This window comes from Sander lucioperca, chromosome 8 (assembly GCF_008315115.2).
Source record: "Sander lucioperca isolate FBNREF2018 chromosome 8, SLUC_FBN_1.2, whole genome shotgun sequence".
NCBI classification, from domain to species: domain Eukaryota; kingdom Metazoa; phylum Chordata; class Actinopteri; order Perciformes; family Percidae; genus Sander; species Sander lucioperca.
This window is the reverse complement of record NC_050180.1, coordinates 20,513,195-20,534,286: the sequence shown is the minus strand read 5'-3', so window position 1 is coordinate 20,534,286 and position 21,092 is coordinate 20,513,195. Positions and strand designations below refer to the sequence as shown.

At 39.8% G+C, this 21,092-nt stretch overlaps 5 protein-coding genes and 1 long non-coding RNA gene across 13 annotated transcripts in view; 1 reads left to right on the top strand and 5 right to left on the bottom strand.

Moving 5' to 3' along the window:
• The window catches only part of LOC116047732 (claudin-10-like), a 2,810-nt gene extending 1,792 nt beyond the window's left edge, over positions 1-1,018 (bottom strand). For 2 of the 4 annotated variants that reach the window (XM_036003957.1, XM_036003959.1), the window contains exons 1-4: positions 731-1,009; positions 462-623; positions 285-366; positions 54-161 (exon numbers count right to left, since the gene is read on the bottom strand). In XM_036003957.1, the coding sequence (XP_035859850.1) occupies positions 54-161; positions 285-366; positions 462-623; positions 731-962 (584 nt within the window). In that variant the 5' untranslated portion in view covers positions 963-1,009. Of the gene's footprint in view, positions 1-53; positions 162-284; positions 367-461; positions 624-730 lie in introns of all 4 variants that reach the window. The other 2 variants (XM_036003956.1, XM_036003958.1) reach the window with 2 other exon arrangements.
• The window catches only part of LOC116047739 (claudin-10-like), a 19,065-nt gene extending 18,027 nt beyond the window's left edge, over positions 1-1,038 (bottom strand). The window contains exon 1 of one of the 2 annotated variants that reach the window (XM_031296713.1): positions 982-1,038. The gene's annotated coding sequence lies outside the window, so the exon portion shown is untranslated. The remainder of the gene's footprint in view (positions 1-981) is intronic. The other variant, XM_031296708.1, reaches the window with a different exon arrangement.
• LOC116047801 overlaps positions 1-9,167 on the top strand; it is a 10,256-nt gene extending 1,089 nt beyond the window's left edge. The window contains exon 2 of the long non-coding RNA XR_004104479.1: positions 8,384-9,167. This is a non-coding gene — a long non-coding RNA (uncharacterized LOC116047801). The remainder of the gene's footprint in view (positions 1-8,383) is intronic.
• LOC116047719 (claudin-10) lies at positions 7,188-21,092 on the bottom strand. 2 transcript variants are annotated; one of them, XM_031296685.2, is made up of 5 exons: positions 20,712-21,092; positions 19,969-20,130; positions 19,790-19,877; positions 19,539-19,646; positions 7,188-7,630 (listed from the first exon to the last, which is right to left on the bottom strand). In XM_031296685.2, exons 1-5 carry the CDS (start codon positions 20,941-20,943, stop codon positions 7,438-7,440), a joined length of 783 nt encoding a protein of 260 aa, XP_031152545.1. In that variant the 5' UTR covers positions 20,944-21,092; the 3' UTR covers positions 7,188-7,437. The 2 variants fall into 2 exon arrangements, with proteins under 2 accessions (XP_031152545.1, XP_031152536.1); XM_031296676.2 differs by lacking the exon at positions 7,188-7,630 and adding an exon at positions 19,097-19,449 and having other exon boundaries at positions 20,712-21,091.
• On the bottom strand, positions 9,039-10,347 carry LOC116047768 (claudin-10-like). 2 transcript variants are annotated; one of them, XM_031296753.2, is made up of 5 exons: positions 10,019-10,322; positions 9,750-9,911; positions 9,573-9,654; positions 9,351-9,458; positions 9,039-9,269 (listed from the first exon to the last, which is right to left on the bottom strand). In XM_031296753.2, exons 1-5 carry the CDS (start codon positions 10,248-10,250, stop codon positions 9,260-9,262), a joined length of 594 nt encoding a protein of 197 aa, XP_031152613.1. In that variant the 5' UTR covers positions 10,251-10,322; the 3' UTR covers positions 9,039-9,259. The 2 variants fall into 2 exon arrangements, with proteins under 2 accessions (XP_031152613.1, XP_031152608.1); XM_031296748.2 differs by having other exon boundaries at positions 9,181-9,230; positions 10,019-10,347.
• LOC116047784 (claudin-10-like) lies at positions 14,674-16,080 on the bottom strand. Of its 2 annotated transcripts, none has more exons than XM_031296775.2 (5): positions 15,767-16,013; positions 15,498-15,659; positions 15,321-15,402; positions 15,099-15,206; positions 14,674-14,978 (listed from the first exon to the last, which is right to left on the bottom strand). In XM_031296775.2, exons 1-5 carry the CDS (start codon positions 15,996-15,998, stop codon positions 14,786-14,788), a joined length of 777 nt encoding a protein of 258 aa, XP_031152635.1. In that variant the 5' UTR covers positions 15,999-16,013; the 3' UTR covers positions 14,674-14,785. The 2 variants fall into 2 exon arrangements, with proteins under 2 accessions (XP_031152635.1, XP_031152625.1); XM_031296765.2 differs by having other exon boundaries at positions 14,926-15,017; positions 15,767-16,080.

Genomic DNA, 21,092 nt, shown 5'->3' with positions numbered 1-21,092 from the left:
GAATAGAAATGCTGGAGAGAAACTAAATCAGTCATACAGTGGCAGCATTTTACCTTGAGTGGAACCCGTCCCTCCCTGCAAAGATATTGTAAATGAGGCCTCCAACAACAAGTAAGCTGGAGCCTCCCCAGCCGATAAAGACACCAACACCTATTTCAAACCTGGCAATAAATACAAGAATAATATGTACATGTACAATTCTTCCTTCATATGAACACATTCCTTCATGATTCATGAAATAAGGTGAGTTTGTAGTGTGTTTTATCCATGTCACTTGCACATACTTCTGAGCTTTGTAGTTAGGGTCCTGGAATTCTGCTCTAAGTTTGTTTCCATAATAGGAGAAAGCAATCATAGAACACATTCCTAAAACAATAGGCACATATTTATTTAAAGATGAATCATGTAGTGTATTGCAATGTGACTTCTTTCAAATAAGTCTGTGTAACTCTCAATCTTACCTCCGATAAGGTAGTTCATTCCCCCAGCAAAGGTTAGTCTTGCATTAACAATCTCTGATCCCCCAATCTTAGTACACTTCATTCCCACTAAGACCAGAACTGATCCAAAGAAAGCCAAGATAATAGAGATGATGATGAGAGCACGGCACATGTGAATGTCCCCTGTCCAAGAACAGCAAAACAATGTTATGCATACATTGGGGTAAAGAAGACTGCGGGTCGCCTTTTTATTCATCATCATGCCTTGTGCTAAATTACATTTTACTTACAATTCAGTGCAAGCAGTGATGGAATGTTCTTGCAGTCAGTTACTCCAGTTGAATCAGATACACAGTCCTTCCACAGGTTGGAGAAGTAGTGTGAAGTAGTCAAGACTCTGCTCTCTATCTGAGACCATGTCCAGATATCTATGGGCATTGTGGAACACACCAGGATCCATCCAGATACACAGACAACAAAGCAGCCAATCTCCACATACATCACCACAGTCCTGTAACTCATGCTTGCATGGAAGTTGAGCCTCTAGACAGAGAAAGGCAAATCCAAACAATGGCACAACAGCTTCTGAACACAAACTGCAGGGCACCTGTGTCATGTGTCCAGTTATGCCAAAAACACACAGTTAAGCACACACAAGAGGCCGGGCAGTTTGTATACATCACAAACCATCACGTTTTATCTTGAATTTACACTCCACTGTTTCATGACGGTCGATGTGTTGGTATAATACACATGGAAACTACTTTGTACAAGCATGGGGTCAGTTTTATGTACCATATTGCTCTTACTGCTGGGTTAAACTCTAAAACGGTGAACAAGGGATTTGCACACACAGGAAATACTTGAATTGAAATATTTCTACTATTTTGTTACACATTGATGATGTTGACAGAAGAATAATACACTTATACTGCCCTACAAAGCAAAAAGGCAGTAACTACGCAGAGTGCAAAACTGAGAAAAATGACTATAAAGTTATCCTGTCATCCAGCTAAGTAGTTGTAGGTAGATTATTGGACATGTGGCTGTTTTTGTTACTTTATATTAGCTTATTCTTTGTACATATCAATCCTCATATTTAATTTGATACTTTACCCCTATTTTGCAGTTACTGTATTCTTGCTTTGTATTACTTAACAAAAACGTGGCACCATACCAAGGAAAAGGGCAGTAACTACAGATTCTCCAAAAACTATTTTGCCACAACTTGGGCTCTGGGTGTGTTAGATACACTGTATTTGAAATAATTGGAACCATTTGTTTTCCTGAACATGGATATACCAAAACCAAAACTAATTTGACCATTTTAGGTCAATATTTTCCACCCGGAAGCTGTTCTGGTGCTGAAACGGCTGCTTAAAGTCTCACATTGCTAAGCTGTTATCAAGTTATCCTGTCATCCAGCTAAGTAGTTGTAGGTAGATTATTGGACATGTGGCTGTTTTTGTTACTTTATATTAGCTTATTGTTTGTACATATCAATCCTCATATTTAATTTGATATTTTACCCCTATTTTGCAGTTACTGTATTCTTGCTTTGTTTCACTAGGGCTTTTTGCAGTTACTGTACAAACGACTACCATTTTTCTCCAAAACGACACACATTTGAGATAAGATGTTTTTTCACATAACGAAGGATGCCTTGAATGTCATGAAAATGATAATAACTAATTTTTGACCAAAAATGCAGTTACTGCCTTTTTGTTTTGTAGGGCAGTATAGGTATACCAAAAAAAAACTTTAAAGTTATTCCCTGGAACTAGTCAGCTGCGGGAGAAACCGCCTGAGGCCCACTAAATGTCCTTTATAGCTTTGCAAGTTTCGAGAACAAAGGCTAAACATTGACATATTTAGAGGTAAATAAGTTGTTATTTCAAGACTTGCATTAGGCCATAGCATAAGTAGCCATGAGCTTCAACTTGAATTTTTAAAAAAGAAAAGAAAAAAAAAACTGACCAACCAGTGCCAGCATCGAGGGACAGTCTTTGCAATCAAAGACGTCAATAAAATCAATGACACAGAGCTTCCACAGATTGGAATAGTGACACTTTTTCATCAAGTGTAGATATCTTCTAGTCTGTCGGCAAGGTGGTAGACACAAGCACCCACCCCAAAGTGGTAAAAATAAAGGCCAAGATCTCCAGAAACATTCTGCTCATGCTACAGAGAGGACTTCTGCACACTACTGTGTGACGGCCAATGAAGTTGGTGAGACCTGAAATGTATTAATGGTTAGATGAATAATTGGATAGACACAATAAGGTATATGGTGTGGTACATTATATATCAAATAGATATTCCAGTGACAAAGTTAACAAATGATGAGTAAACACAAGACAGTGTATTTTATGACCTGAGGGCTATTTCACAAAACCAGGATAAGGGATTAAGCCAGGATTTCCCATTTATCCTGGCTCAATTTAGCCTTGACTTGGTTTCACAAAAGCAGAGGCACCTAATTTACCATGGAGATTTATTCTGTGCAGCTAGCCTGCTCCTGACCAGGCTAACAGCCAGGATTTATTAATCCTGAAGCCTTTTCTGATCACTCCGCAGTGATTTTACCTTATTGTTATCAGCCTGGATTAAAATACAACATGTGCATATTGCTGTTCATTTAAGTACCGTTATTGTTTAAAGTTGCGACCATTATTTTTTTTAATAATTATTCATGTGACAGTCATTGTTACTGTTATATTGCTGTATGCAGACTGCTGTTCATGTTGTTGTTAGATGTTTGATGAATATATTACTGCAGTTGTTGAGATAATTAGAAAAGGCTGATAAAATTTCAAATATGTTTTAAATGAAGTCTGTTACTAAGGGCAATACATACAATGCTGTACATGTGTGTTTCTATAGTTGACCTATGCACCTTGAATTATTTTATTTGATTCATTTTTTTTTTTATTCTTTAACAATAAAGGATCATGTTTGTTCCGCTTCCATGTGCATTGTATTTGGCATTCTTAGCACACAATTTGTTTTGTCCAGTAAACTGGGACTATAATTTGGGAGGATTGTACAATTTTAAGAACGTATCATAATTGTACAATCCTCCCAAATTATAGTAGTTCACTGAACCAGTAACTATCTAGTGATGTAGGCTACTTTACATTCATGTAACAACAGAGAGAGGACACCCCAATGGTTTTTGACCTTATATTTTGCTGGGGGGAAATAACAGATGAATATCACTCTGTTTCATTCATGTTTACAGTGTGCATGGAAATTATCACTTAATTATCTTTATAGTTTCTAGATTTTAGAATCAAGTTTCTTCAGTGTCTTTCTTTTCTATGTCCATATATACAAGGGAGCAAAGCATATAATATGTAGAGAAGGAAACTCGGCCTCTGTAAAAAAAAAAAAAAAAAAGAATTTCGCAGAAAGTCGCGGACCGACTAAATGATAGTATAAAAATATACATTTATGAACTACTGCTCTTAACTGAAACCATTCAATGAGCACTGTCATTTGCAAAAACGAACAGTTGTACACTTTGCATTAAAAGTGAGCAGTGGAAGTTAATATGACTTAGGTAATTTATATTTTAGCTCATGAGAGAGAGGGAGGAACAGAGTGAAAGAGATATGTATGCATCATATTCTAGTGTTATAGAAAATTGATCTTCATGGTAAATTTCCTGAGTAACATTATCTGTTTCATAATGTTGGCATTTGCTTGAAGCGGCAACCTCAGCGGCAGCCTCATCGGACGAAGACTCGGAGGACAAAGACAAAGGAGTCTACGCAGGAGTCTTCGCGGGAGGCTAAGTGGGAAGTTAAGTGGGCTTGATATCTCATATCTCACTTACACTGTTCCGTGTCTTCATCCGGAAATGTGCTGCTTCTCCATTCCTGTCCATATTTCCTCTCGGAGATACAACAAACCACGCATTAACTCGCAACATTTCCACAACCCCACCTCTCTTACCTATCCCACCGGTTCCACACACACACTCAACACCTTGTTGCAGGTGGCCTGTGGAACTGCCAGTCTGCCACTCACAAGACTGAGTTCATCTCTGGCTTTGCCAGCCTGAAATCCCTTGACTTCCTTGCTCTCACTGAGACCTGGATTACACCAACCAACACATCCACCCCTGCTGCTCTCTCTTCTGCCTACTCTTTCACCCACACACCAAGACCCACTGGGAGAGGCGGGGGGACAGGCCTACTCTTTAACCCCAAGTGGACATTTTCTCTCTACCCACTGCCACAGTTCACTCCACTATCTTTTGAACTTCATGCTGTCACCATAACGCATCCGGTACAACTAGTCATCATTGTTATCTACCACCCACCAGGTGCTCTGGGGGAGTTTTTGGAGGAGCTGGATGTCCTTCTTTCAAACATCCCTGAAACTGGCTCTCCGCTCGTACTTCTGGGCGACTTCAACATCCAGACAGAGAAGTCAGCTGCCTGTTTTCATCTTCTCTCTTCTTTTGCCCTTTCACTCTATCCTTCACCACCCACTCACAAAGCTGGCAACCACCTGGATCTCATATTCACCAGAAACTGCTCTACATCCAACCTCACTGTTATTCCACTGCATACCTCAGACCATTTCTTCATCTCTTACTCTCTCCCGCTCTCCCAAGCTCACAACCATATCCCAAGAGACACCATACCTGTCCGCCGTAATATTCGTTCACTCTCTCCTTCTTCTCTGGCGGCATGTACTTTATCAACCCTCCGTCCATCTGACTCTTTCTTACTCATGCCTCCCAACGCTGTCACAGACACTCTACTCTCTACTCTATCCTCCTCTCTCGACTCTCTCTGCCCTCTTACTTCATGACAGGCTCTCAAGTCCTCCCCAGTGCCGTGGTTATCTGACTCAGTATGTGCTGAACGATCAACTATACGGGCAGTGGAAAGGAAATGGCGGAAATCTAAAAACCCAGATGATCTGCTTACCTATCAGTCTCTTCTCTCCTCCTTCTCTGCATCTATTTCTGCAGCCAAAAGCTCTTTTTATCAAACCAAAATTGAATCCTCTTTCTCGAACCCCAAAATGTTTTTTTCCATCTTCTCTAACCTCCTAGATTCCCCCAGTCCACCTCCTCCCTCCTCCCTCCTACCAAACCACTTTGTCAACTATTTTGTAAAAAAGATAGATGACATACTTCATTCTCCACCACACCTTCTGAAATCACCTTACCATCCATCACATCCAGTACTCTTTCCTCTTTCACCCCTTTATCTCCAAATCAAATTCTTACTTTGGTTACCTCTGCCCGCCCAACCACCTGCCCCCTGAATCCTATCCCTTCTCACCTTCTCCAGTCCATTGCTCCTGACCTCCTTCCTTTCCTCACCCATCTCATTAACATCTCCTTGTCAACTGGCTGTTTCCCTGATGCCCTCAAAGAGGCAAGAGTGACCCCACTACTCAAAAAACCAACACTCGACTCCTCTGATGTAAATAACTATAGACCCGTCTCCCTTCTTCCATTTCTATCTAAAACTCTTGAGCGTGCCATTTATAATCAACTCTCTACCTATCTTCACCAGAGCAATCTTCTTGATCCCCACCAGTCTGGCTTCAAGGCTGGTCACTCAACAGAAACTGCCCTCCTTGCTGTCACTGAGCAGCTTCACATCGCTAGAACAACCTCTCTCTCTTCCATCATCATCCTTCTGGACCTTTCTGCTGCCTTTGACACAGTGAACCACCAGATCCTCATTTCGACACTCCTGAATCTGGGTGTCTCAGGCTCTGCGCTCTCATTGCTCACATCTTACCTGGCAGACCGAACCTACCGGGTAACTTGGAGAGGATCTAGCTTAGAACCTTGCCCACTCAAAATTGGGGTTCCTCAGGGATCAGTCCTGGGTCCCCTCCTCTTTTCTCTGTACACCAACTCTCTCTCGAGTCTGTCATTCAGTCGCACGGCTTTTCTTATCACAGCTACGCAGATGACACCCAACTAATTCTCTCCTTTCCTGAGTCTGAAACTCAAGTAGCCGCACGCATCTCGGCCTGTCTGACTGACATCAGTTCTTGGATTTCTACACACCATCTGAAACTCAACCTCGACAAGACAGAGCTCCTTTTCCTTCCAGGGAAGGGCTCTCCTTCCCAAGATCTGACTATAACAATTGACAACTCTGTGGTAGTCCCCACCCAGACTGCTAGAAACCTGGGTGTGACACTTGACGACCAACTCTCCTTCACTGCTAACATTGCTGCAACCACCCGATCCTGTAGATACATGCTGCATAACATCAGAAGGATACGTCCCCTTCTAACGCAGAAGGCAGTTAATTTGTGCAAATGCATGATTAGTAGCCTAATCCTTGAATGGTATGATTATGACGGTTTCAATTCAGAGCAGTGGTCAGTAAATGTATATTTTTAGGCTACATCACTGTTTCATTACAGCGCCCGTGTTTTTTTTCTTTTTATTCAAATAATGTGTTTTACGTTATCATACCTCCACAAGAAGCTGCTGCTCACTCTGTATAAAGTATGTACAATGCGTATTCTCCATTTTAGCATCAGTAAACTGTTATTGACCTCGCGGCCTGTTAAAGAAAGCCGTCAATGCGCATCTATCCAAATTACTTCATCCTGGCTCGACCTAGTCGCTCCTCCTCAGCCTGGCTTGGCCTTCGGGAAACGCACCAAGCCAGGCTGCACAGATTAGACAAGGTCAAGCCTCGCTTTATCGGTTATCCTGGATTTATAAATTCTGCTTTTGTGAAACAGCCCCCTGCTTTACCAAAAAAACACGACAAGAGCATGGACTCCACAACAACAACAACAACAACAACAACAAAAACTAATTATAATTGTACATGGTCCACTGAAGCGGTGAAGGTTTTTTTCATTCTATCTACAGTATGCGATATGCCAATTGATAGTTAATCAGACTTGAAGCTACTTTGTCTTGTTGTGTTTTTCCATTTTTTGTTAAAACAAAACTACATATGAAAAAAAGAGCTTTGAGCCACTACACAAATTTCTGTCAGAATCTCTTTCTGAAATTTTCATGGGTCTTGTCTGAGAGAGCTTTGAGATTTTGGAGCTGGTGGAAGGCCCTGAGCGAGCCCATATAAGATCCATTCTGCCTGGAGGGTTTGTAGTATCCGGTGTACAGGGTTCTTCCTCTGGAGCGAGGGGCCATGTACGTGCCTCCTCCATAGGCATAATCCAATTTACTGTAATACCAAAACATTGTCAAAGTTAATAATGTGGTATGAACTCAACAGTCACTGGAAAACGTCTAAAACACTTGTTTTAGCCTTTTTTTTAGGTTTCTGGGAAGCCCAGTGTGCTGACAAAGTCGGATGAAATTCAGCGGCTGGTGGCTCAGGCACGCAGCAGCTTCGACAGCCAGGATTATATGACAGCTGCTGTCCAGCTTGACACTGTGATTGAGGTAAGATACATACCTTGTCAGCATTGCCTAATTTTCCTGCAAGCATGACGTTGCTCATGTTATCTTTACCGCAGAGTCTACAGAGCATTTGTATAGTAACTAGTACTGCAGTTTGTAAGAGATATTGTCCGCCTGTTACAGACTTGCGTTTGGGACGTGACCTCTCGTGAGATTCGAGCAGTGTTTTATTCAAATGGGGGAGATGGGAAACGCCATCAGTGACCTCAAAGCTGCATCCAAGTTAAAGAGTGACAATACCCAGGCTTTCTACAAACTCAGCACCATCTACTATAATCTTGGAGACCATGAGATGTCCCTCACGTAAGACCCACCTGCAGACTGCTTTCTTGAGGAAGCTACCACACAGTATCAGTATCAGACATTGTGACCAGGTTCAGATTACTTTATTGGTACCCGTAGGTAAACTAGGTTTCAGTCTAAGAGGCAGGACATCCTTAAAGTACCACATAACATGCAACACACAGGCCAGGTACCAGAATTGTCACTATGAGACAACTTCTTAATTACTAAGGTGTCTCTTTCAGAATCAAATATGGCACAATCATATCTCCAATAGATTACATCAAAATTATTTTTGTACATTGACATTATCAGCTGTACAGGGCTATTAGCAAAGTGCTATTCATGAATAAGTATGTCTTGCATTTGCTTTTATGTGATAAGTAGGTGGTAAAAATAAATTATCTCACAATACAATGCAGTTGTCGTGCAGAAAATGGCTCATAAAGTTTGTTTATTGTTGAGATTTTCTTTAACCTTGATGGTCATTTTTGTGATCATGACACCTCAAAGTGTAAATATTGTTCAACCATGACTCAACATTTCCACTTTATTATTATGAATTTGATACATGTTACAGTAAGTCAACATTAAGTCCTGGTATTATTAGTTACTTCTTTGTTCATGTTTCAAATATACATAGTTTTATCTACATTACTATTAAAAAATATTCATGGCTACAACAACAGCCAAACATCATGATAATTAATACACATGTTTTGAGCCACTGTAAATGCTAAATGTCTGCTGTGGAAATAAGACCCATTCTAAAGGCTAATATTAAAGCTTAAATATGGGCTTAGATTATAAAATATCTTGGAAAATGAAGAGACGCTTATTTCATGAAGGACAGAAAGACAGAATATTTTCCACTTTTGAAAACAGGTCATACATATGCATTTATAGCTGACAAATTGGTGGTGGTTGTGATCCCAGAGATGCTGCTGCCTCTGCTGCCACTGGTGGTCCTTGGTTTTCTGCTCTCACTAATCTCTGTATGAGCCAACAACTGAATGCTCTTTTTTGTTGGAACAACTCTGTAGGCATCAGGGAACTGGTATTCAGGTTATCTTTTTGAGCTGTGAGGTTCAGATTCAACAAATGGATGTTATTTATGTCTGTAAAACAAAATAAAATAAAAGAATAGAATAGAAATGCTGGAGAGAAACAAAATCAGTCATACAGTGGCAGCATTTTACCTTGAGTGGAACCCGTCCCTCCCTGCAAAGATACTGTAAATGAGGCCTCCAACAACAAGTAAGCTGGAGCCTCCCCAGCCGATAAAGACACCAACGCCTATTTCAAACCTGGCAATAAATACAAGAATAATATGTACAAGTACAATTCTTCCTTCATATGAATGTTGATTCATGAAATAAGGTGAGTTTGTAGTGTATTTTGTCCATGTCACTTGTACATACTTCTGAGCTTTGTAGTTAGGGTCGTGAAATTCTGTTCTAAGTTTGTTTCCATAATAGGAGAAAGCAATCATAGAACACATTCCTGAAACAATAGACACATATTTATTTAAAGATGAATCATGTAGTGTATTGCAATGTGACTTCTTTCAACTAAGTCTGTGTAACTCTCAATCTTACCTCCGATAAGGTAGTTCATTCCCCCAGCAAAGGTTAGTCTTGCATTAACAATCTCTGATCCCCCAATCTTAGTACACTTCATTCCCACTAAGACCAGAACTGATCCAAAGAAAGCCAAGATAATAGAGATGATGATGAGAGCACGGCACATGTGAATGTCCCCTGTCCAAGAACAGCAAAACAATGTTATGCATACATTGGGGTAAAGAAGACTGCGGATAGCCTTTTTATTCATCATCATGCCTTGTGCTAAAATACATTTTACTTACAATTCAGTGCAAGCAGTGATGGAATGTTCTTGCAGTCAGTTACTCCAGTTGAATCAGACATACAATCCTTCCACAGGTTGGAGTAATAGTTTGAAGTACCCAAGACTGTGCTTTCTAACTCAGACCATGTCCAGATATCTATGGGCATTGTGGAACACACCAGGATCCATCCAGATACACAGACAACAAAGCAGCTGATCTCCACATACATCACCACAGTCCTGTAACTCATGCTTGCGTAGAAGTTGAGCCTCTAGACAGAGAAACGCAAATCCAAACAATGGCACAACAGCTTCTGAACACAAACTGCAGGGCACCTGTGTCATGTGTCCAGTTATGCCAGAAACACACAGTTAAGCACACACAAGAGGCCGAGCAGTTTGTATACATCACAAACCGTCATGTTTTGCCTTGAATTGACACTCCACTGTTTTATGACGGTCAATTTGGTAATGTGTTGGTATAATACACATGGAAACTACTTTGTACAAGCATGGGGTCAGTTTTATGTACCATATTTCTCTTACTACTGGGTTAAACTCTAAAAAGGTGAACAAGGGATTTGCACACACAGGAAATACTTGAATTGAATGATGACACTATTTTGTTATACATCAATGATGTTGACAGAAGAATAATACACTTAAAGGTATTTGTGTAAGTGGTTTGAACTGAGAATATGCTGGTGCAAAATGCCAAGGACTGTCATGATGTAATACACTGTATCTATTAAAACCCACAAACCCTCTTTTCAGCCCCCATTCATGCACCCCTGTCCGGCCTGGTGACGTATAAATAAATACATAATTAAATGAACATTAAAGAAGACAAAGATCATGTAATAGAGGAGTTACTTAAAACTCCCCTTCTCAAAGCAAACTCTGTCTGGCATATTAATTAATGTATTTATGTATTTATTCATTTATTTATTTAATATTGAATAAACCAGCATTCCATAGTTCCGAGGATGAGGCACTGAATGACTACACTCAGTGTTGTAAGTGAGATCTTAGCATGCTAACGTGTTGCAACAAATTGTAATCAGAGATGCATCGATTTACAATGGTGAACATACAGTTTCCCTCAAACTACTTAGTAGGTGTCCATTAATGGGTTTTAATGGTCATTTTCCCCAATGATGGTGAATTTCCTTCCAACAAGGGCAAATGCAAAACCAAACAAACCCAGACAGACAACTGCAATCATCAATCTTCTGTATGCTTAGATGTAGCCTGCAAACATAAAATGTCAACTTGTATTCAGTGTTGCTGTGACTCCATTCTGTTTTTTTTTTTTTTTTTATTTTAAAATTGTAATCGTGCTAATAATCCCCATTTTTACTAAAAGTGTTGTTAATCTGATTACATTTTTTTCCTGTACTTTTAATGGAATACAGTTACCGTTTTTGTATCCTCATTATGTCATGCTGTTCCTTGTATGTAAATATTACATTCAAAGTTATTCCCTGAGGGCGCCTGGGTAGCTCACCTGGTTGAGCGGGAGCCCCATGTTCAGAGGCTCAGTCCTTGCCGCATCAGCCGCAGGGTTGATTCCGACCTGCAGCTCTTTGTTGCATGTCATACCCCTCTCTCTCCCCTTACATGTCTTCAGCTGTCCTATTAAATAAAGGCCCAAAATGCCCAGAAAAATAATCTACAAATGATCAAGTAATGAGGAGTAAACAAGAGACAGTGTATTTTATGACCTGTTTTACCAAAAAAAACATGACAAGAGCATGGAAACCACAACAACAACAACAACAACAAAAACTTTTATAATTATACATGGTCCACTGAAGGGTTTTTTCTAGGGCTGTCAGCATTAACGTGTTAATCGCGATGCGATTAAGGGCTGATGCGATAAATATTTTTTTTAATCGCATGCCGGCATTTATTAATTTATTTTACACTTCACTCAGCTTTGCGTTGTGCCTAACGCGTTTTTGTGTTTAGGGCTGTCAAACGATTAAATTTTTTTTAATCCCGATTAATCACTGAATTTCTATAGTTAATCGCGATTAATCACATATTTTATCACATGATTAAAATTCTATTATTTTGCATTTCAGAACAGTTTTTAAGTACATATTAACAATCAAAAGCAATTTTTACCAGTGTATCTTGATTGGGAATCAAATGAATGCAAAGAAAGTTACTTTATGAACTTGATTTTAAGATTTGTAATTATTTATTTACTGTAAACAGAAAAATGTGTGAATCTGTCATTATTGCACAATTCCTCCAAGTACCTAACTGAAAAACTAAAAAACCCTATCCTTACTAGAGTCAATATAGTGTTTAGTAACTCCTAAATAATGTTGATTACTCACTGACGTCCAGTGATCACCGGTTAATGAGACAGCGTTTGCAGCACTTTGCAGCTGTTCCAGTGTGACTGCTTTCTCCGTGTGGTACAGGCTGTGTATGGTGAAACTACTGTCCCTCTCGATGGCAACGAGACAGGTCAGAACATGCCAACCGTAGTACGTCTTTAAGACCCGAGTCCTCTACGTTGCTGACAGGTCTGCAGTTAGTTGCCACCCGTTTCGCAAGAGCTGTAGTAATTTTTTGGGATTTGGTTTCATCCACAGGTCGGCAAGTAGCACTCTCCAAAATAGTGCCTGAGTGGGTAGCATGCTAGCGGGTAGCATCACGTTAACTGTACTACTATGCTTAGCTCCGTAGGTGGTAGCTCAAGCTTGACGTGCTTCGTGATATTTTAATTCGGCTTTACACAATGTGCATATGGCTTTCGACTTGTCTATGAGCCGTCCGGGAGTTTTGGAAAATAAAAAACTCCATTCAGAGTTATTGCTGTTGTGTTTCTCCATCATGCAGCAGCAGGATGTGTTAGGAGAAAGTATGGCAGCTTGATGATAAGTAACGGTGCTGCAAAGGGTCAAAATAGTAGCCTATTAGGCACAACGCAAAGCCGAGTGAAGTGTAAAATAAATTAATAAATGCTGGCATGCGATTAAAAAAAAATTAATCGCATCGCATCGGCCCCTTAATCGCATCGCGATTAACGCGTTAACACTGACCGCCCTAGGTAAAATACATACCTTGTCAGCATTGCCTAATTTTCCTGCAAGCATGACGTTTCCTATGTTATCTTTACCGCAGAGCCTACAGAGCATTTCAATCAGGAGAGACTTTGTGGCAGATATGCAAACATTTATTTGCAAGTTACAAGGTAGGTACATAAACTTTGGAGATTAGACTCCATCGTAAAAAGGTATATATATATATATATATATTTTAGAGGTTTAGAAAAACCAAAACATATCCCCTGATGGAGTCTAGACACTGGTGGTGGCGACTAAAAACCCGAAGACCGGACGAAAAAACCAAAAGGGAGCCGTCAGCCGGAAGAAGACCGAGACCACCGTGGTTGAAGATGCCTGGAGGTAGAAGGGGAGGAGGCGGGTCGCACTCTCGTCTGAAAAGACAACTGACAGAAGCAGGGGAGAGAACAGATTTAAAACATGGTTGTCATGCTGTGATTGGCTTGAACATACGTCTCGATTCTGATTGGTTTACATGAACGTAATTCCTACAAACCAGCTGATCAGTTTAAGAGAAGAGTGTTAACGTAATGAAGTCTCCCTGACAGAATTTACTCTGAACTACATTTGTATAGTAACTAGTACTGCAGTTTGTAAGAGATATTGTCCGCCTGTTACAGACTTGCGTTTGGGACGTGACCTCTCGTGTGATTCGAGCAGAGTGTTTTATTCAAATGGGGGAGATGGGAAAGGCCATCAGTGACCTCAAAGCTGCATCCAAGTTAAAGAGTGACAATACCCAGGCTTTCTACAAACTCAGCACCATCTACTATAATCTTGGAGACCATGAGATGTCCCTCACGTAAGACCCACCTGCAGACTGCTTTCTTGAGGAAGCTACCACACAGTATCAGTATCAGACATTGTGACCAGGTTCAGGTTCAGGTTCAGGTTACTTTATTGGTACCCGTAGGTAAACTAGGTTTCAGTCTAAGAGGCAGGACATCCTTAAAACTTTGTAGAGTACCACATAACATGGAACACACAAACAAATAAAACATGGCCAGGTACCAGAATTGTCACTATGAGACAACTTCCTAATTACTAAGGTGTTTCTTTCAGAATCAAATATGGCACAATCATATCTCCAATAGATTACATCAAAATTATTTTTGTACATTGACATTATCAGCTGTACAGGGCTATTAGCAAAGTGCTATTCATGAATAAGTATGTCTTGCATTTGTTTTTATGTGATAAGTAGGTGGTAAAAATAAATTATCTCACAATACAATGCAGTTGTCGTGCAGTAAATGGCTCATAAAGTTTGTTTATTGTTGAGATTTTCTCAAACCTTGATGGTCATTTTTGTGATCATGACACCTCAAAGTGTAAATATTGTTCAACCATGACTCAACATTTTCACTTTATTATTATGAATTTGATACATGTTACAGTAAGTCAACATTAAGTCCTGGTATTATTAGTTACTTCTTTGTTCATGTTTCAAATATACATAGTTTTATCTACATTACTATTAAAAAATATTCATGGCTACAACAACAGCCAAACATCACGATAATTAATACACATGTTTTGAGCCACTGTAAATGCTAAATGTCTGCTGTGGAAATAAGACCCATTCTAAAGGCTAATATTAAAGCTTAAATATGGGCTTAGATTATAAAATATCTTGGAAAATGAAGAGACGCTTATTTCATGAAGGACAGAAAGACAGAATATTTTCCACCTTTGAAAACAGGTCATACATATGCATTTATAGCTGACAAATTGGTGGTGGTTGTGATCCCAGAGATGCTGCTGCCTCTGCTGCCACTGGTGGTCCTTGGTTTTCTGCTCTCACTAATCTCTGTATGAGCCAACAACTGAATGCTCTTTTTTGTCGGAACAACTCTGTAGGCATCAGGGAACTGGTATTCAGGGAATCTTTTTGAGCTGTGAGGTTCAGATTCAACAAATGGATGTTATTTATGTCTGTAAAACAAAATAAAATAAAAGAATAGAATAGAAATGCTGGAGAGAAACTAAATCAGTCATACAGTGGCAGCATTTTACCTTGAGTGGAACCCGTCCCTCCCTGCAAAGATACTGTAAATGAGGCCTCCAACAACAAGTAAGGTGGAGCCTCCCCAGCCGATAAAGACACCAACACCTATTTCAAACCTGGCAATAAATACAAGAATAATATGTACAAGTACAATTCTTCCTTCATATGAATGTTGATTCATGAAATAAGGTGAGTTTGTAGTGTATTTTGTCCATGTCACTTGCACATACTTCTCCGCTTTGTAGTAAGGGTCCTGGAATTCTGCTCTAAGTTTGTTTCCATAATAGGAGAAAGCAATCATAGAACACATTCCTAAAACAATAGGCACATATTTATTTAAAGATGAATCATGTAGTGTATTGCAATGTGACTTCTTTCAAATAAGTCTGTGTAACTCTCAATCTTACCTCCGATAAGGTAGTTCATTCCCCCAGCAAAGGTTAGTCTTGCATTAACAATCTCTGATCCCCCAATCTTAGTACACTTCATTCCCACTAAGACCAGAACTGATCCAAAGAAAGCCAAGATAATAGAGATGATGATGAGAGCACGGCACATGTGAATGTCCCCTGTCCAAGAACAGCAAAACAATGTTATGCATACATTGGGGTAAAAAAGACTGTGAGTCGCCTTTTTATTCATCATCATGCCTTGTGCTAAAATACATTTTACTTACAATTCAGTGCAAGTAGTGATGGAATGTTCTTGCAGTCAGTTACTCCAGTTGAATCAGATACACAATTCTTCCACAGATTGGAGAAGTAGTGTGAAGTAGTCAAGACTCTGCTCTCTATCTCAGACCATGTCCAGATATCTATGGGCATTGTGGAACACACCAGGATCCATCCAGATAGACAGACAACAAAGCAGCCAATCTCCACATACATCACCACAGTCCTGTAACTCATGCTTGCGTAGAAGTTGAGCCTCTAGACAGAGAAACGCAAATCCAAGCAATGGCACAACAGCTTCTGAACACAAACTGCAGGGCACCTGTGTCATGTGTCCAGTTATGCCAAAAACACACAGTTAAGCACACACAAGAGGCCGGGCAGTTTGTATACATCACAAACCTTCATGTTTTGCCTTGAATTGACACTCCACTGTTTTATGACGGTCGATTTGGTAATGTGTTGGTATAATACACATGGAAACTACTTTGTACAAGCATGGGGTCAGTTTTATGTACCATATTGCTCTTACTGCTGGGTTAAACTCTAAAACGGTGAACAATGGATTTGCACACACAGGAAATACTTGAATTGAAATATTTCTAAATGATGACACTATTTTGTTACACATCGATGATGTTGACAGAAGAATAATACACTTATAGGTATGCCAAAAAAAAACCTTTAAAGTTATTCCCTGGAACTAGTCAGCTGCGGGAGAAACCGCCTGAGGCCCACTAAATGTCCTTTATAGCTTTGCAAGTTTTGAGAACAAAGGATAAACATTGACATATTTAGAGGTAAATAAGTTCTTCTTTCAAGACTTGCATTAGGCCATAGCATAAGTAGCCATGAGCTTCAACTTGAATTTTTAAAAAAGAAAAGAAAAAAAGAGCTGACCAACCAGTGCCAGCATCGAGGGACAGTCTTTGCAATCAGAGACTCCAATAAAATCAATGACACAGATCTTCCACAGATTGGAATAGTGACACTTTTTCATCAAGTGTAGATATCTTCTAGTCTGTCGGCAAGGTGGTAGACACCAGCACCCACCCCAAAGTGGTAAAAATAAAGGCCAAGATCTCCAGAAACATTCTGCTCATGCTACAGAGAGGACTCCTGCACACTACTGTGTGACGGCCAGTGAAGTTGGTAAGAAATGATTTAATGGTTGGATGAATAATTGGATAGACACAATAATGTATGCTGTGTATTACATTATATATCAAATAGATATTCCAGTGACAACGTTAACAAATGATGAGTAAACACAAGACAGTGTATTTTATGACCTGTTTTACCCCCAAAAAACATGACAAGAGCATGGAAACCACAACAACAACAAAAACAACAACAACAAAACAAATTATAATTGTACATAGTCCAATGAAGTGGTGAAGGGTTTTTTCATTCTATCTACAGTGCGATATGCCAATTAATAGTTAAGGGACCGTTCGGTATTTATGGAATGGACCACTGGAGGAAAATTGGGGAGGGTCATGTCTTTTTATTCTTTGTTGAGGGGAGGGTCACCCAATTTTTGTATTCATGAAAAGAGCAAAATTTTAAAGTGGCTTGTTTGGTGCATATTTATCCATGTAGCTCTCAGTCTCTGCCCCCTAGCAGATGGGTCTGACCACATACGCGGTGATGGCTGGGGGGGCAGGAGGAACACTGCCCCCCTGTTGGCTCAAACGGGTAATTGCATTGTTTAAAAAATGAGTGGAATAATTACGTCTGGCATGACCAGATATTTTATAAATATTTTTAATAACACAAAACAACTAAATGGTGGTAGGTAATACATCAGATTTCATATACTGCTTTAGTAAAAACATTATTACCTGGCTGACGATGGGAGCAGTAGGACGCAAAAAACAAAAATTACTGTTGCACTAGTCTGGACATCTTGCTGTGCCAAACTTGCAATAAAGGTTTCCTAAATGCCATGTATATAAATGTGATGTCAGCTTACTAATTGATTGCGGGTTTTGTGTAGATTTGGACTTTTATACATTTATTCCACTTTGTTTAAACGGCGAAGTGGAGAGACCTTGTTCACCTGTTTGGAGTTGGCTGGTGAATGTGACGCTCGTATAGGCCTTGCTGGACACACCGTGACTCTGTTTGTGGATCTACTGATCTCTGTGGATTCTTTTTTTTCCGTGTCATTGGATTACGGAAAAATACGGATCTTTTTTCTCAACGTGTCTTAACTTTTTATGGTGTGACTGCGCTTGGTTTCTGCGTTTGGAGAGGCATCTCAACAGACTGTAGGTCGAACACTGATTATTCACTGTTACATTTTAGTTGAATTTAAAGGAACACGCCAACTTATTGGAACTTTAGCTTATTCACCGTAACCCCCAGAGTTAGATAAGTCCATACATACCCTTCTCATCTCCGTGCGCGTTGTAGCTCTTTCCGACGGCTCCACCAGTAGCTTAGTCTAGCACGGATCCTGAAGGTAATCGGTTCTAACTAGCCTACTGCTCCGAATAAATGACAAAATAACGCCAACATGTTCCTATTTACATGTTGTGATTTGTATAGTCACAGTGTGTACAAATAACAAGGTCACATGAGACACAGCCATCTTCTAACCGTATATAAACTGGGAACTATAGTCTCAGAAAAGCGAAGCATTTCTACTCTCTGTCCGGTGCTTCTCAGGTGCAAGCATATCACTCCGCCCAAGTAGCAGAAGTAGCAGTACTTCACCTTTCTGAGAATGAGAAATAGAACTGCCGAATTGCGTTCCAAGACAGCCATGCCGCGATTGGATTTCATAAGGGCGAATTGTTAAATTGTTACAATGTAATTTAAAATCTGCTTTCAAAATAAACATATGTGTTTTGGAATATAATGTTCAGCTTCGGCACCTTTACTTATGTGCTAAAATATACAATGACTGAGGAAGCCTAGTGACGAGTCCATAGCAACCAGTGTTGAATTATTATTTCCCAGTGGCCTTTGCTGAATGGTCTCAATGTTTTATTGTTTTATTTCATATGAATACTAGTTTACTAGAGGAGTAACTTAGTATTTGAAGTAATGCAGTAATGCATGAAGTGTGCATTTAGTTTCCATGCTTATTGTGTTTGCACAACAATGTTAGTGAGTAAATCTACTGAAATGGCCACCACACCATAACTGAGAAGTGTGATGTGTAAGATGAGAATGCAGAGGTTAACTTGTGTATGTCATGGCTGTAACAAATCAAATGGCATCTGTACTTCTTTGTTAAATGCAAACTTGCATGCAAGGGGAGGGTCATGCCTCTTTTTCAAATCATGTTGGAGGGTCATAGAAAAATTATTGCTGAGGAGGGGAGGGTCAAGTCTTTTTGGCTTAGAGGCAACAAAACTCCTCCGGTGGCCCCTTAATTAAATAACGAACAGTCCCTAATCAGACTTGGAGCTACTTTGTCTTGTTGTGTTCTTCTATTTTTTGTTAAAACAAAACTACATATGAAAGAAGAGCTTTGAGCCACTACACAAATGCATCTCTTTCTGAAATTTTTGTGGGTCTTGTCTGAGAGAGCTTTGAGATTTTGGTGCCAGTGTAAGGCCCTGAGCCCATATAAGATCCATTCTGCCTGGAGGGTTTGTAGTATCCGGTGTACAGGGTTCTTCCTCTGGAGCGAGGGGCCATGTACGTGCCTCCTCCATAGGCATAATCCAATTCACTGTAATACCAAAACATTGTCGAAGTTAATAATGTGGCATGAACTCAACAGTCACTGAAAAAAGGCTAAAGATGGATGAATTTAAATACCTTTCAGGGCAAAGTACTCGGTAGACTGTAACAGCGTATAACACAGCCCCTAAAAGGATCGAAAAACATCCCACAAATCCTAGAAATATGGGATTTCCTAGGTCATACCTGGAGTAAGTTAAAATGTGAGACAAAAAGTCATGATACATTGTACATACTGTACATACTGTACATCAGATGTTTATATTTTACTATGGAATCAAGTTGGACTTTTCTGCAATTAACCAATATGGTAATGTAGATCAGTGTACCGTATTTCTCCTGACCCAACACTGCCAGCGAAGGCTTTTCTGTTAATCCTGTTGATGTATAAGCAGTAGGCAGAAAAATCTGACACACCTGCATGCAGAAGTTTTGTTGATATTTAGAAATAATGAGGGCAAAACATTTCTGTCATTTACAGGGACAAACATGCGTGTTTTGTACTCACATCCAAGAATATGAAACACTGCTCCGGCAAAAAGCTGTTTGGCCTTGGTATTATCAGTTCCACCAATGTAAGTGCAGTCCATCCCAACAAAGCAAAGTACTAAACCAATGAGTCCAAGAGCTACCCCGCATATCAGCAATCCTCGTACTCCCTGTATAAAAGCTGTGAGAAACAAAAAGAAAAAGTTAAGGCAAGAAAAAAATGAAAAAGTTCAATTTTTAGAACAGTGTTCAATTTCAGAACCGAAAAGAAGCTGATTTGTGTTTGAAAAAGAATCTCTTTGGAGAACATCCCAAGCTCTTTATATTCAAGAGTTAGTAGACACATAGAGAAGAACCATAAAGCCAGCTGCCTGACCCAGTTATGTTAATATACTATATAATAGCTACAGTTTCAACACATTAGCAACCAAACCTACTGGTCATACCAGACCAAGTAAAGCTGTAGTGGCAAAATAACTAAGTGGCATTTTATTGCTTATGAATTCAACTTTTCATTTCTAAGTCAAGAATTATGTATATGTATGTATTATGTATTATATTTCTTTTTTTCAAAGGTCACACAGTCTGACATAGCACTGGTGTAAACTCAGTGCCACTGTGAACACGTATCCATAACTGTGCTATGTTCTGCCTGTTGAATTACAGGTCTGCAAATCGTTCTATTCATTCAAAGTAAAAGACTGACAGAGATAGTATTAGAAACATTACTACTGAGGTACATGCAAAATGTGAAGCACTTACGTGTGAGATTCCAGAGCGCAGGGAAGTCTCTACAGGTGATGACAGCCGTGGAATCTGTGTAACAATCCTTCCACAGGCTGGATGAATACCAGGCCACTTTGATGACAAATGAACCTCCTTGTCCTCCTATTGGAGAGATCTTCCAAAAGTCCATTCCAATGGTGCACAGCACAAACAGCCATCCCAGTGATGAAACCACGAAGCCAAATATTTGGATCAGACGTTTCCTCATTTCTGAAATCACTAAATTAAACCAGGTAGTGTCCACTCAGTTGGGTAGAAGCACAAAACACATTAAAAGTCTACTCGGTGGTAAACATGATCATGAGTTATTTCCTGTGTCAGGACAGAATGACATTGTGCCTGTGCCATGTGCCTTAG